Source organism: Lissotriton vulgaris, chromosome 1_1 (assembly GCF_964263255.1).
Source record: "Lissotriton vulgaris chromosome 1_1, aLisVul1.2, whole genome shotgun sequence".
In the NCBI taxonomy this organism is placed as follows: domain Eukaryota; kingdom Metazoa; phylum Chordata; class Amphibia; order Caudata; family Salamandridae; genus Lissotriton; species Lissotriton vulgaris.
In genome coordinates this window covers 793,023,282-793,036,024 of record NC_141685.1, presented here as the reverse complement: position 1 = coordinate 793,036,024, position 12,743 = coordinate 793,023,282, and the positions used below count along the sequence as shown (strand labels likewise).

General features: G+C 45.7%; 1 protein-coding gene across 6 annotated transcripts in view; it reads left to right on the top strand.

Moving 5' to 3' along the window:
• Nucleotides 1-12,743, top strand: part of RASAL2 (RAS protein activator like 2) — a 785,014-nt gene that overhangs the window by 684,642 nt on the left and 87,629 nt on the right. For 5 of the 6 annotated variants that reach the window (XM_086956462.1, XM_086956450.1, XM_086956481.1 and 2 more), the window contains one exon: nt 4,534-4,733. In XM_086956462.1, the coding sequence (XP_086812588.1) occupies nt 4,534-4,733 (200 nt within the window). The remainder of the gene's footprint in view (nt 1-4,533; nt 4,734-12,743) is intronic. The other variant, XM_086956457.1, reaches the window with a different exon arrangement.

Here is a 12,743-nt window from a genome sequence, read left to right as displayed (position 1 = left end):
AGGCGCTCTCTGCACACCTTCCTTATACCACCTTCTAGCCAGACAAACTGATTCTCCAGACGCGCGCCTTCTTCTTTTCGAAGCTTGTGACTCCCTTCCATGTGGGTCAGAACGTCCCTGCCTACTTTCTTTTCACCACCTCACACCTCCAAAGAAGAGGAAATTCCACTGCCTGGACCCAAAAAAGGTGTTGACAACTCTACCTTTACTGCACAAAAGAAGTTACAGATGGACAATCAACTCTCTGTGGGTTATATAAAACAAAAAAGAATAAATGACTGTACAGAAAATGACCCATCTAGAGATGAAACTTCCTCTGCATCAAGATTTGCTTTGCATTGGCCAAAAAGCAACCCGCTGAGGGATTGAGAGCGCTCTCCAACAAATCCAAGACTGCAACCACTGAGTTAACGCACTACATTCTGGTCCTGGACATCTGTCAGGCAGGAACGTGACCCTCACTGCACACATTCACCAAACACTACTGCCTGGACAGTCCGGTCCATCATGACGAGCCCATCGCCCATTAGGTCCTGCAGTACTTTCTGATGTAATTGGTTGGGCAGGCCTACCTCCGTGGAGGTATTGCTTGGGTGTCTATTCTTAAGTAAGAGATCTGCGGCTAAAATCCTTACCAGATGAACAATCTAACACGTTATCTGGTAGAAACCCTATATAGCCACAGATTCCTTATCAGCTTTCCCAACCTCCCCACTCTGCGAACTGATTACAGTGGAGGGAATACCCTTCTAAGGGCCGTAGTTTTACACCAGTGGTCAGTGCTCATTGGTTCCATGCTCCTGGCATGGAAAGTCGCAAAAGTAACTGACGTCAGCTTGCCGAGGTGGCGCCTATATAGGTTTTGCTGACGATGCCAATGCGTAGCCAAGCGATGACACCTACCGACACGCAGGGGTACTGCTCTAAAATCTACCTGATCCAGTCTAACACCTGGGAATATTGCAAGGTAAGAAATCTGCAGCTAGATAGTCTCTACCAGATAAGTCGTTACCAAAGTTAAGTAACTTGTTCATTAAAGCTACTGCCCCAAGACCTGGTGAAAACAATGCTGAATTCAGCAATTTCTTTGTGGATCATATCTTTCATATTAACCGTACAAAAGTATAAATGTCAGTTATGAGTCCCATCATCATTGGTTTGTTAACATTCCCCTATGGATTGTAATTCAGTTTTTTGTCATTTATGATGTTTCTATTGCAAGCAACCGTAATACTGGTACCTCCATCGTGCGTTGCTCAGTGCCATGTCTGGATGAGGTGTTGCTTAAGGCAACCCCACAAAAAATAACTTCGCCTAGGCAGCATTTGTTTTATTCCAAACAAGCACCACTTTTTCAAAAATCTGCATGGTAGCACCAGTGCTAGTAGCCATGTATTTTGTAAACCCAAACAAAGGATGCCAGATCTAAGACAGAAATCAAAAAGAGCCAGGCACAAAACTACAAAAGGGCATGATTGAAACTCTTATTTTTGGAGTGAGAGGCAGGGGTGCACGATTGGCTTTATGAGTAGTGACTGATGGGGAAGATGGTGCCCCCTAATATCTTCTAAATGTACTCCGCATCCGGGACCATATTATTGTCAGAATATCGTCTGATATAAATATTTTCTCCTACATATTGTTTATAAAAATATTGCCAACTGGACTTCTAAATAGAAAATCTGCTCCCAGTGGGGCAATATTTAGGACCCACTATCTACATGCAATAATATTTCCGTAAATGATATTTTGACATACAACCATACTCCAAGGAATTTTGGCCAAAGAAAACCACATCTGCAAACCTGCTTTGGGATTCTTTTATTTTGTCATCTATCTAGCAGAGGTAGATTCTACTAGTCGTATGTTTTTTTTATATACTGTTTGTGGGTGATAATTGTAACGCACCCTCTGTTAACAGAGTAACTTCCAGGCGCATGCGAGTTAATTGAAACGTATCTGTTTCAACTAGGTGAGCTGAGAGACTTCCATGGCGTGTACTACCCACAAGGGCATTTCAAATTGGTACATTAAGGTAAAGGGTACTGCAGACTCTGTACAGTCGCGCTGTAGCTTCGCCACAAGAAATGTAAACAAGATATGCTTTGATTAAGCTGTTGATAAATCAAGATAAATCATACTAAATATCCGAAAACAAGCCAGGAAGAGGCAGGTTTCCATTGATTCTATTGCTTTTAAATTATAACTTCAAGATGTAGAGCCTTAGACACTTTCTTAAACTGATAGACATCCGTTTTTTTCTACTTGCATGTCTCCCGAGTCCCTCATCCACTCCCTGCGACATGAGTAGTACTTGTACAAGTCCCATTCACTGCTCAGTTTTCTATTCCACTCTCAGAATGGAATAGTAAGTACAGGGAATAGGGACCTCAGCCAACTATATTGACTTCCATTTTTAGGTCTCATGTTAGGCTAGACCTAGGACTTTCTGCCCCCACTTTTCATCCATTGGTCTATTTTATCATTCATATTTTTCTTCTATTCTGCCCATTAATGCATGGAGCAGTAGATAAGACTACTTCAGCCATTGGGTAACTTAATTCTGAGTTATTGTATTCTACTCTTTCACAGGAGCACATCCATACACAAAGTAGTTCCATTCAGTTCCAAAAGCTACTATGGCAATGTGCCTTTTTTGTGACCAAAATAGCCCCAACCCCCCCCCCCCCCCCCCCCCTCCCCACACCCACCTTTTTTTTCATATAGGCAAGGGCTCAGCAGCTCCCAGAGTAAGCCTTTAATTTTAAAACCCGTGGGCAAAAATAAGCATTGACAAACCCGAAAAGCTTGCTGTCAACGCAATACCATCTGCCTTTGTTAGTGCCTATTTTGTCATGTAAGCCGTTTACAGTAAAACATTTTAGACATGAGAATATTTAACCTTCCAAAAAAGAAACTGACTGCCAGAATTGCAATCATGGAATTTTAATTCCTCTTCAAATTTAACTGAAGCTTGTTGCCAACATGCCAATTGATAAAAAAAAATTCTGAAGGATTGGTTCATGTAATGTTTATAATAACTGTGCATAATTTTTGGTTGTACATTGAGTTCATGTCCTCGTGCCCTCTGACCTGAAGCACGTACCGCCACGTGCTGTACGGGACTTCCTCTGTTTGTTTTATTGTGTTCAACTCTGATGATTCTGCGGAGGAATTTAGCTGGAAAGAATTTGTGACTTTACTGCTGCAATTCTGACCAAACAGAATTCTTGATTTGGAGGTAAATTGTATAAGTAACAACAAACGTTGAATTGGGCGGTAGTATATAATCTCTCCATTTGATCAGCTACGCTCCCCACAGCCTTGTGTAGGATTTCCCACCAGAATCGAGGCTGAGGCAGTCAGAACTTTCCCTCTGCAGTTTCTATTGACAAATCTGAATAATGTCATATGCTAAAGGCAGCTAATGACAGATGTCTTTGAAAATCCTGGAACATTCATAGATGCTGTTATTCTTGTTGGTATCCATCAATGTAAGATAGATGACATATTTTGACATATTAGTTTGAAATGTTGAATGCAAATGTTAAAGCTGGGTGATCCCTCTAAAATATGCATATTCACTGCTTGTTTATCTGTCGGTTTAGGGGTGAAATCCATTAATATTGGATTACATTTGGGGTGTCATGTTAAGATTACAGTGAGGAATATCTTTTATCTGTAGCCATAGGCTGACCACCATCAGGAAGAGGTAAACCAAAAAACCTGTGAAACCCTTATAAAGATGCTGGAGTCCACGTGAGCTTAGTTGTTGGTCTGGGGAATGATCTGTTGGCACTGCTACAAACGCTCTGCCACCCTGTTGTTCACACTTTAGAAAGGATGCCAACATTTGATCTTAACCCCTAGTAAATAAAAGGGAAGAATCCTTTCCTGGGAATCAGGATAATCATATTGCACTTAGAGTACTTGCTAGAGGTACGCCAACATTTCCTTTCTGGAGTAGTTAACATTTGCGATAACCTATATCAGGGGATATTAGTAAAAGTGATGGAAGACCATCCAGTTTGCTGGGACAAAAAACCTGTCATGGCTCAGAGGGCCAGCATGACATCATTGACATCTGAACACTAACCTCTTCAGAATGCCAGAGTATGAGCCGCTCTTTCACAGCCCCCTGTCTCGGCATGCATCTTTTCCTTCATGCAGACTGCTGACCCCAGTGGGTGGTGCTGCACCATTTCCTTTATGGCTAGTCATTGTTCTTTTCCTTGTAGTTGTAGTTTGCTTTGCATGGTCCTTTTGAGTTGGAATGGCCATAGTTTGTTTTTGTTGAGCATGTTTTAGTATTATATTATTTTACCCATCCTAATTTCTTTTCTATTTCCTTCTTTTTTCTCGATGCCTGCTGCACCCTGTTCCATCTTCTTCATTCATCACGTTGTCGGTTGCGCTGCTTCATAAAAAACATATCTTTTTGTGGTATGTGCCACCATTTTGCCTGCCCGTCTTCCCTCTCTCCGCCTGCACCTCTTGCAATGGTGGACTTTGCCTCGCTTGTTGTCCAATCAGGGTGAAAATTCCTTCCTACAGGCGACAGTGGCCAAGCTGGGACCTCTACCACGAATCCTGGCAGACATCACCAAGTCTCTTACCAACCCCACGCCCATCCAGCAGCAAATGCGACGGTTCAGCGAGCACAGCTCCAGTCCCAATGTAAGCGGCAGCCTCTCCTCTGGGCTCCAGAAGATTTTTGAAGATCCCTCAGACAGGTCAGTCTTTTCCTCTACTTAGCTCCTTTTAATCAAAATGTGATGTGGGAATTGTGCTTCACAACCATTGTATAATGATATGAAATTTGATTTATTTTTAAGTGTAAAAATCTGCCCTTCATTGTAAGTGTACCTCTGAGCTGTCGCACAGCGAATGAGGTAACTGATGATCAGTTACTTCCAGTTCGTGAACAAACGTGTTCGTTTCTTTTCCAAACACACCCTCGGGTACAAGGCTGTATTTTAAATTCAGATTCGCAGTGCATTACCTTACTTCTAGCCCTGACTCAACACACCGCCTCCAGACAGTATAAAAAAATATTTAAAAATGTAACTAAGCAAACATTATCTTCTTTATTTTCTGGCACTTTTCAAATCGTACTGCTTAACAAAGTACCAATAATTGTGGGAAAAGAGGCAAACAGTGCTAATACATTTATTGCAGAATTTGTGATAAAGTTATGAAAACTGGTTTTGGAAACAATATTACCAAATGGTGGTATAGCAGTGAAACATTTGATATTCTGTAAATGACTTCATTGGTTGGGCCTATTTCTCCCAAATGGCAATGGATCACAGCTCTACTGTACAAAAAGCAGGAGACTATATAGCCCTAAAAGTGTTTCCACTGATGCCCTAAAACGTTCTTTTAACTGTTAAAAGACATAAGGTTTTCTGTGCCGCTTGATGCCACTAAGGCAGAAGTCTTCAAACTTTTTTCGGCAGAGCCCCCCAATCTAAACCTTTTTACACATCGAGCCCCCACCGCCACCACCACCTGACAAAAATGTTCTGGAAGCTGGCACTCTGCATAATTGGTGGCCATTCCCTCCTGCAGAGCCCAGGTCGTATAGGGTTAATAATTTTAAATAAAGGTAGAGTGTTTAGTAAACTGAAGTTCTGGTAGTCCATGTGCTTATTCTAATGTTCAAATGAAAAGTCTCCAAGAAAAAAAAGCACAAAATTACATTGGTCCTTTATTTTTCACATAAAACTCAAAATTTAGGATAGATTAGCAAAAACACTCCCAAAACACAGGTGTGGGATGCATGTCTTTCTCCACAGAGACAATGTGTGGATGGATTCTTGCCTCTGCCTTTCTTAGGTTGAGCTCCACTTCCAGTCTTGAGCAGTGCCTTGAAACAGGAGTGCTCACAAAATGTAATATATTTTTTGCAGTTTTATATAGTGCGAACATGACCCAAAGGTATTGGAGCGCTTTACAGGAGCATCTTTTACATTACACACGCACACATTCATTTTTTGTAAGCACAGAGAAATTAAGTGATTTGCCCAGAATCACAGGATGTTGAGCAGACATCGAGAATTGAACCTGGTTTCCCAGCTCTCCATTCATCAGCTCTGCTTGTTGTGACACATCCTTGCCCCTAAACAAGATATCAGAAAAAGAAGTTCCACATAACATGCTTTCTGACACAATTGAAAAATTGATTATGTGGAGTATTGCCAGGTGTTGCCATGCTTCCGGTTTTAGATGTCACCTTCAACGGTGCCCTGGAGTCGAGAAAGCCTTTGTGAACAAATTTACCATCTGGAAGGGATATAAATCAAATGGACAACTTTTAAGAAGTATAGAGCCAACTTCTGGGTGCTTTCCTAAACATTAGGAGATTGTCCATAGAGCACAGCACAGAGTGAAGAGTTGCACAACACAGCTGCTTGGACTGAGAAGGCATGTCTGCCCACCCAGGCATTCTTAAATTTAGGTACAGTGAGAAGATTAGCACAGGCAGAATGCAATTGGCGCTTAGGCCTATAGCATGAGAATCTTCTCTGATGAAAATGCGACCTTAACTGATGTATAGTTTTGTGAACCATACACAGGGATTTACATTTCATTCCTTTAGGCACCGGAAGCTTGCACAGAATGTTGAGGGCATCAGAGGATGAAGAGTAGCAGGGGTCAAAACAATTCTAAGTTGCAGGTGCTGTTTGAATATGACAAAGCCATATACTGTGGTATTCTGGTGCAATGAGTTGCAATAGGCTAATCAACCTATAATGGAGGATTGGACTACCCGAGAACGAAAATGAAATGGAAGAAGTGGTAGGATTTTGCGGAGAAGCAGCATCAAAGGAAAACAGGAAGAGGACAGCTTTTTAACATGTGTAGCAAGCAAGAGGTTTTCATCCACATGTATTTCAAGGGTTTTAATGGTAGGAGAGGCAACAGGAATAGGATTGCAAGGTGGTGGCAAGAAATCAGAGGCTAGTGAGAATGTGTGGACTATCTAAGCAGCAGAAATGGATTTCTGTCTTCTCGCCATTGAATTTTAAGGAGTTACAACCCAGCCATGAGAGATATCACACATGGAGCGGTGGAAAACTTTGTGAGGCAAAGGGGTAAAGTGATCAACTGCTAAGATTAGTCAATCAGCAGTGCAGTCCATGACATTGTTTCAATGACTTATCAGTTATGAAAAACGTCTCAAACGGACATTAAATAATGTTGGGCTTAAAGAAGAACCCCTTGCCTCAATAGTCTAGCTGTGGACTGGAATGGTGGGAGACAGTTTGCGTGCTGTCTTGCAGATAAGAGCCACGCCAACCAAGAGCCACACCAATCAAGCACTACACCTTGAATTCCAATTTCTATTAGTCTTGAAATCCAGATGTTATGGTTCACAGCATCGAAGGCAGCGGGGAGATCAAGCAATATCAATGCCATAAATTGACCCTTGTCCACTACCATTCTAAGATCGTCCAACACTGCCACTAAACTAGACTTGGCGCTGTGAGCTCTCTAGAACCCAGACTGAACCAGGTACAATAAACCAGAACCTTCAAAGAAATCTGAGAGAAGTCTGTTAATATGTTTCTCAATCATTTTCACTAAGAAGTTTAAGAGGAGGAAATAGGCCTGAAATTACTCAAGATTTCCGCGTCTGCTGTTTGTTCTTTTTCTTCAAGCAACAGGACTACCTTTGTTCTTTTCCAGTCCGCAGGGACTTTACCTGTCATTAAAGAATGATTACATTAGGCTTGAAATGAGACCACTAAAGAGCCAAAGCTCTGGAAAAGACCTTTTGTTGCATTCAGTGGTTCAAGAATGATCATGGCATAACAATGAGTTTCTTATAAGATTTTACCGCAGTTTTCAGTTCCTGTTTCCACCTAACGTTAGTGCAATTAAATTAGCAATCTTTCTGCATAACTGTTGTCATAGTTCTCTTGATTTCACTCCTCTTTATTTAACTCTCTACCCCTTCTCTCTCTACCTCACTTATATCTCCTCACTTCTCAGAACACTCTTCACCACAATATTGTCTACTTGTCCCTCAAGACTTCACCTCCAATCACATCTGTTCAATTGAATTTAGTACTTTAAAACAGCCGCACCCGAGTACTTCACAGGTCTTTAAAAGACCATTTCGCGTTAACGAGGCCTTCTTTTTTTCACCCCTTTTTAGAGCCCCTGCACTCTTCCTATTGCTGTAAGAATTATCCCCACCCCCACACACTGTTGCGCTTCTGGCCTCTGACCTGTGACCCCAGACACTCTCAGCCAAGCCCCCAGCAGCTGGAGCTGCAGAAGCCTGGGCTGAGACGCACGGTTCGCGAAGGTGAAGTGGTGGGGTGAAGTGTGCGCCCCCCCAGGGGGGCGCGCCCCACAGTTTGAAGACCTATGCACTAAGGCCTTATAGCGACTTCTCTGATATCATCTGGTAACTTCTCACCAGAATTCCCAATTCTGAGGGCATTGATAACTGCGGGAAGGGTGCTGTCGATAGAAAGAACAGGGGACACGTGTGGGACCCTGAGGGTTACCTTAGAAATGAGGACTAGCGAGAAAGTAAGTCATTTGATTCCCACTTCTCCACAGAATTCCACTGTTAGGCGTCCCGACTGTCAGCATGCAGAGTACCTGAGTGAGCATTAAGAGGTAGTAAAGAGTTTGTGGAGTTCAGGAAAGAGTAGCATTGAGGGGTAGCAAGGAGCATTTAAGGTTCAAGGAAGGGTAGCATTAAAGGGTAGCAAGAGCTATTTATGTTTCCCAGAAGGGAAGCATTAAGACGTTTTAGGGTTTAGGGATGGGTAAATTGAATGAATGATAATGGGTTTAGCGGGTTTAGGGTTGGGTACAAGCAAGGGATAGTATGGGGTATGTAGGGTTCAGGGACGGGCAGCAGTACGGCATTTGCAGGTTTCAGGGACGGAAGATTCAGAGAAGTATGGCATTAAGTGAGGGGTTTTTAGCGTTCAGGGAAGGGTAGCCTTAAGCAGTAGCAATGGGGTTTTTAGGGGCCTGAGAAGGGTAGCGATTTGGGATAGCATAGGGTTTTTAGGGGTCAGGGAATTGTAGCATTAACACGTTGTAAGGAATTTTCGGGGTCAGGGATGCAGTAGCGTTAAGGGGAAGGAAGGAGTTTATAGGCTAATGAAAGAGTATGGGGTACTAAGGGATTTCTAGGGTGCAGGGAAAGTTACCATTAAGCCCTAATAAGGATTTTTAAGGTTCATGGAAAGGTTGCATTAAGGGGTAGTTGACGTTTTTTAGGGTTATGGGTTGGATAGCACTAAAGGGTAGTGAAGAGTTTTAAGGTTTCAGGAAAGGGTAGCATTAATGGGTTTGTAGGGTTCGGGGAAGGGTAGCGTTAAGGGACAGTAGTGTTCTTTTTTAGGATTCCCAGAAAAGTAATTAAAAGTTCGAGGCATGTGGGCTGCTGAATTCATATCTGTGCATAGATCGCCGCCTAGTGTTGGGTCCGGATGATTGCTCATTGTTGTCCTGGAAGAGTCTTCGAAGTATCACGAGATAGGTGGCTCCTCCCCTGGACTACAGTGCGCATGGGCATCGACTCCATCCCCAGATTGTTTTTTTCCGCAATTGGGTTCGGATGTCTTTGGTTCCCTCTTGTCTGAATCGACAACGAAAAAACTTTCTTTGAGACCAAAAGGTCTTTAGTCTTACGTCGGTATTGTCTTGCTTTCGGCTTAACAACTTTTCCTCGGCTCCGAGCCAAGCTCTGTACTTCCGCGTGCTTTCGGCGCGGAGGGCCTTGTCGACGCTCCAGACTCATCGACCATCCATCATGGACCGAAGTCCATTCAAGACTACGACGCTGAGGCCGAAGCTTTCGAAAGCGAAGAAGTCGTCAAGGAGGTAGGAGACGACGACGGGGCCCTAGGGGCCATGGAGGATAGCTCGGACGAGGAGCTTCCTCAGACTGACTCTGGGGCCGTGCCAATCGATAAGGCCCAGGTCGAGGGATCGCCTTCGGTCCTTACCCAAGACCTTGATGTGAGTTCCTCGGCCCCGCCTGCATGCCCGGCCTCGAACATTGGTACCGAGTCACTCCCGGTGAAAATGAAACCGAAAGTGAAATCTACGGTCTCGACGCCAGATACTGCGCAGGTGCAGTTATCGAAACCGAAAGTGCGCATCGCATTGGCCGGATCGAAGACTTCGGAGGCCTCGGTGCCGAAGAAACCTAAGATGGCCGTCGAGCCGAAGGGCCAAGTCAGGATGGCCGAGCCGAAGGCTACTGCGTCGAAGACTAAGGTGAAGGGGTTAGACCCGGGCGCATCGGCGCCGAACACAATCGACGCCGGCAAGAGTCGGGTCGACCACAAGAAGGCTGTCGACGACCCCAAAACGTCTCTTGGAGACCCGAAGAAGCGGCCCGATGACCCGAAGGTCCTCTCTGCCCCGCTTCCACACGGCAGGCCCAAGGGGGCTGCGCCGAGTGTGTTGACTCCGAAGGTGGCCTTGAAGGACTCCACTCCGAAACCGTCCTCGAAGGACTCCGTCGAACCGGCATGTCCATCTGCCGCGTTCACAAAGAAGGTCAAGGAGTCCCTGCAGCGCATAAGGGACGGCGCCGTGGCAGTCAAGCCGAAGGACCCTCCGCCTGCCAAGCCTCTCGGAAAACCTGCAAAGGCGTCCTTGCCGATCCTCTTTACCTTGCCGCCTAAGACGGCGCCGAAGGCTTTCGCTGCTAAACCGGGGGCCGGCGTGCCCGAGAAGGTATCTTCGACGCCGAAGGCATCGTTAGTGGTCCATGGCCCGCAGCCTCGACAACTCTCAGAGGAGGAGCGTCAAGAACATTTCATCGACGCCGAAACAGGCAGGCTTTCCCTTCTGAGGAGGAAAATCACCCCAGAACCCCAATTGGAGTCTTACAAAATCCCCCTAAAGAGGAAAATGGACTCTGCTGGTACTCCGGCCTTAAGGAAGCCCATTTCACATGCTCACGAGGTCTCGCCCACTTACTCCGACGTGGACGCTGGTGAGGGCGATGACGAGGATGATTATAGCTAGCCGGTCTACACAGACCCGGAGGATGTAACGGAGCCCTGGTCTGCCGGTGGTGACCCTGGGGATCCACATTCGGGACAAAACCCTCAGCTCTTCTCTGCTAATACTTCACTTACTGAAGACTCTACTGCTTTCAATGCCCTCATTGAGCGAGCAGCAGCCAATCACAATGTCCAGCTGCATGCTGACCCTGTGGACGTAGATTTCCTCTTTGACACCTTTTCTGTGGCTGAAAAGACTGTGAAAACTCTGCCAATGCTGAAAGGCGTTTTGAAGCACGCTGCTGAGGTCTTCAAAGAACCCACCAGGGCGAGAGTCATCAACCCGAGGATTGACAAAAAGTACAAAGCCGCGCCTTCTGATCCAACTTACATTAAAGGACAGTTGCCTCTGGACTCCCTGGTCGTCTCGAATGCCCGGAAGAGGGCCAATTCACAGACTACGGGTGATGCTCCTCCCCCTGACAAAGAATCCAAGGTCTTTGAGGCTTCAGGGAAGAGGGTAGCAGCGCAGGCAGCTAACATATGGCGCATCTCAAACACACAAGCACTCCTGGTGCGTTATGACAGGGCGCACTACGATACCCTAGAGACCCTTTTGCAACATCTACCTGATCAATATAAGGAAGGGGCTGAGATGCTAATCCAGGAGGGGAAGCTGATCTCCAACGCTTCCATAAAGTGCGCTCTGGACGCGGCTGACACCGCTGCGCGCGCCATTAACACCAGTGTTATGCTTCAGAGACATGCCTGGCTGAGAATCTCTGGTTTCAAGCCAGACATCCAGACCACCATCTTGAACCAAACAGTCAACCCAGATCACCTGTTTGGCCCGGAGGTTGACACCACCTTAGAAAAAATGAAAAAGGACACTGACACTGCAAAATCCATGGGTGCCTTGCAGTCCCAGCAGTTTCGGGGTGGGTCCTTTCGTCGCTCCAATACCAGAGGCACCTCAAGGGGTCAGCTTTCGCAGTCCGCGCAGTTCTACAAAGGCAACACCCAGACTACTTATGGCAACAAGAGTCGAGGTGGATACCGCGGCAACAGCGCCAAAGGCAGAGGACGTGGCAACAACAGCTCCAGGTCCTCTACCGCCAACAAACAGTGACGCATTGTCACTGCCCCCCAACCACACAACACCGGTCGGGGGGAGACTCCAGCAGTTCCTGCCCGTGTGGAAGTTCATCACCACGGACAGGCGGGTCAGAAAGCTTATCCAATTTGGTTATTGTCTGGAGTTAACATCCACTCCCCCCAACATACCCCCAAGGCACCGTCCTATGTCGGACGAGCACTTGCACTTATTGCAGCAGGAGGTCAACGTCATGCTGCAAAAAGGGGCAATAGAGCTCGTGCTCATGCAGGAAAGAGGCACAGGAGTTTACTCCCTGTACTTCCTGATTCCAAAGAAGGACGGGTCCCTCAGGCCCATCCTGGATCTCAGGCCCCTCAACTTCTACATCCTGTCAGAGCACTTCCACATGCTAACACTGCAGCAAGTGCTCCCGCTGCTCCAACAGGGGGACTTTCTCGCAACTTTAGACCTAAAAGATGCGTACTTTCACATTCCACTACATCCTTCACACAGAAAATACCTCGGGTTCACCATCCAAAACCAGCACTACCAATTCAGGGTTTTGCCTTTTGGGGTCACCACGGCACCCAGGGTGTTCACAAAGTGCCTGGCGACGGTGGCGGCACATCTGAGACGACAAAACATCCACGTCT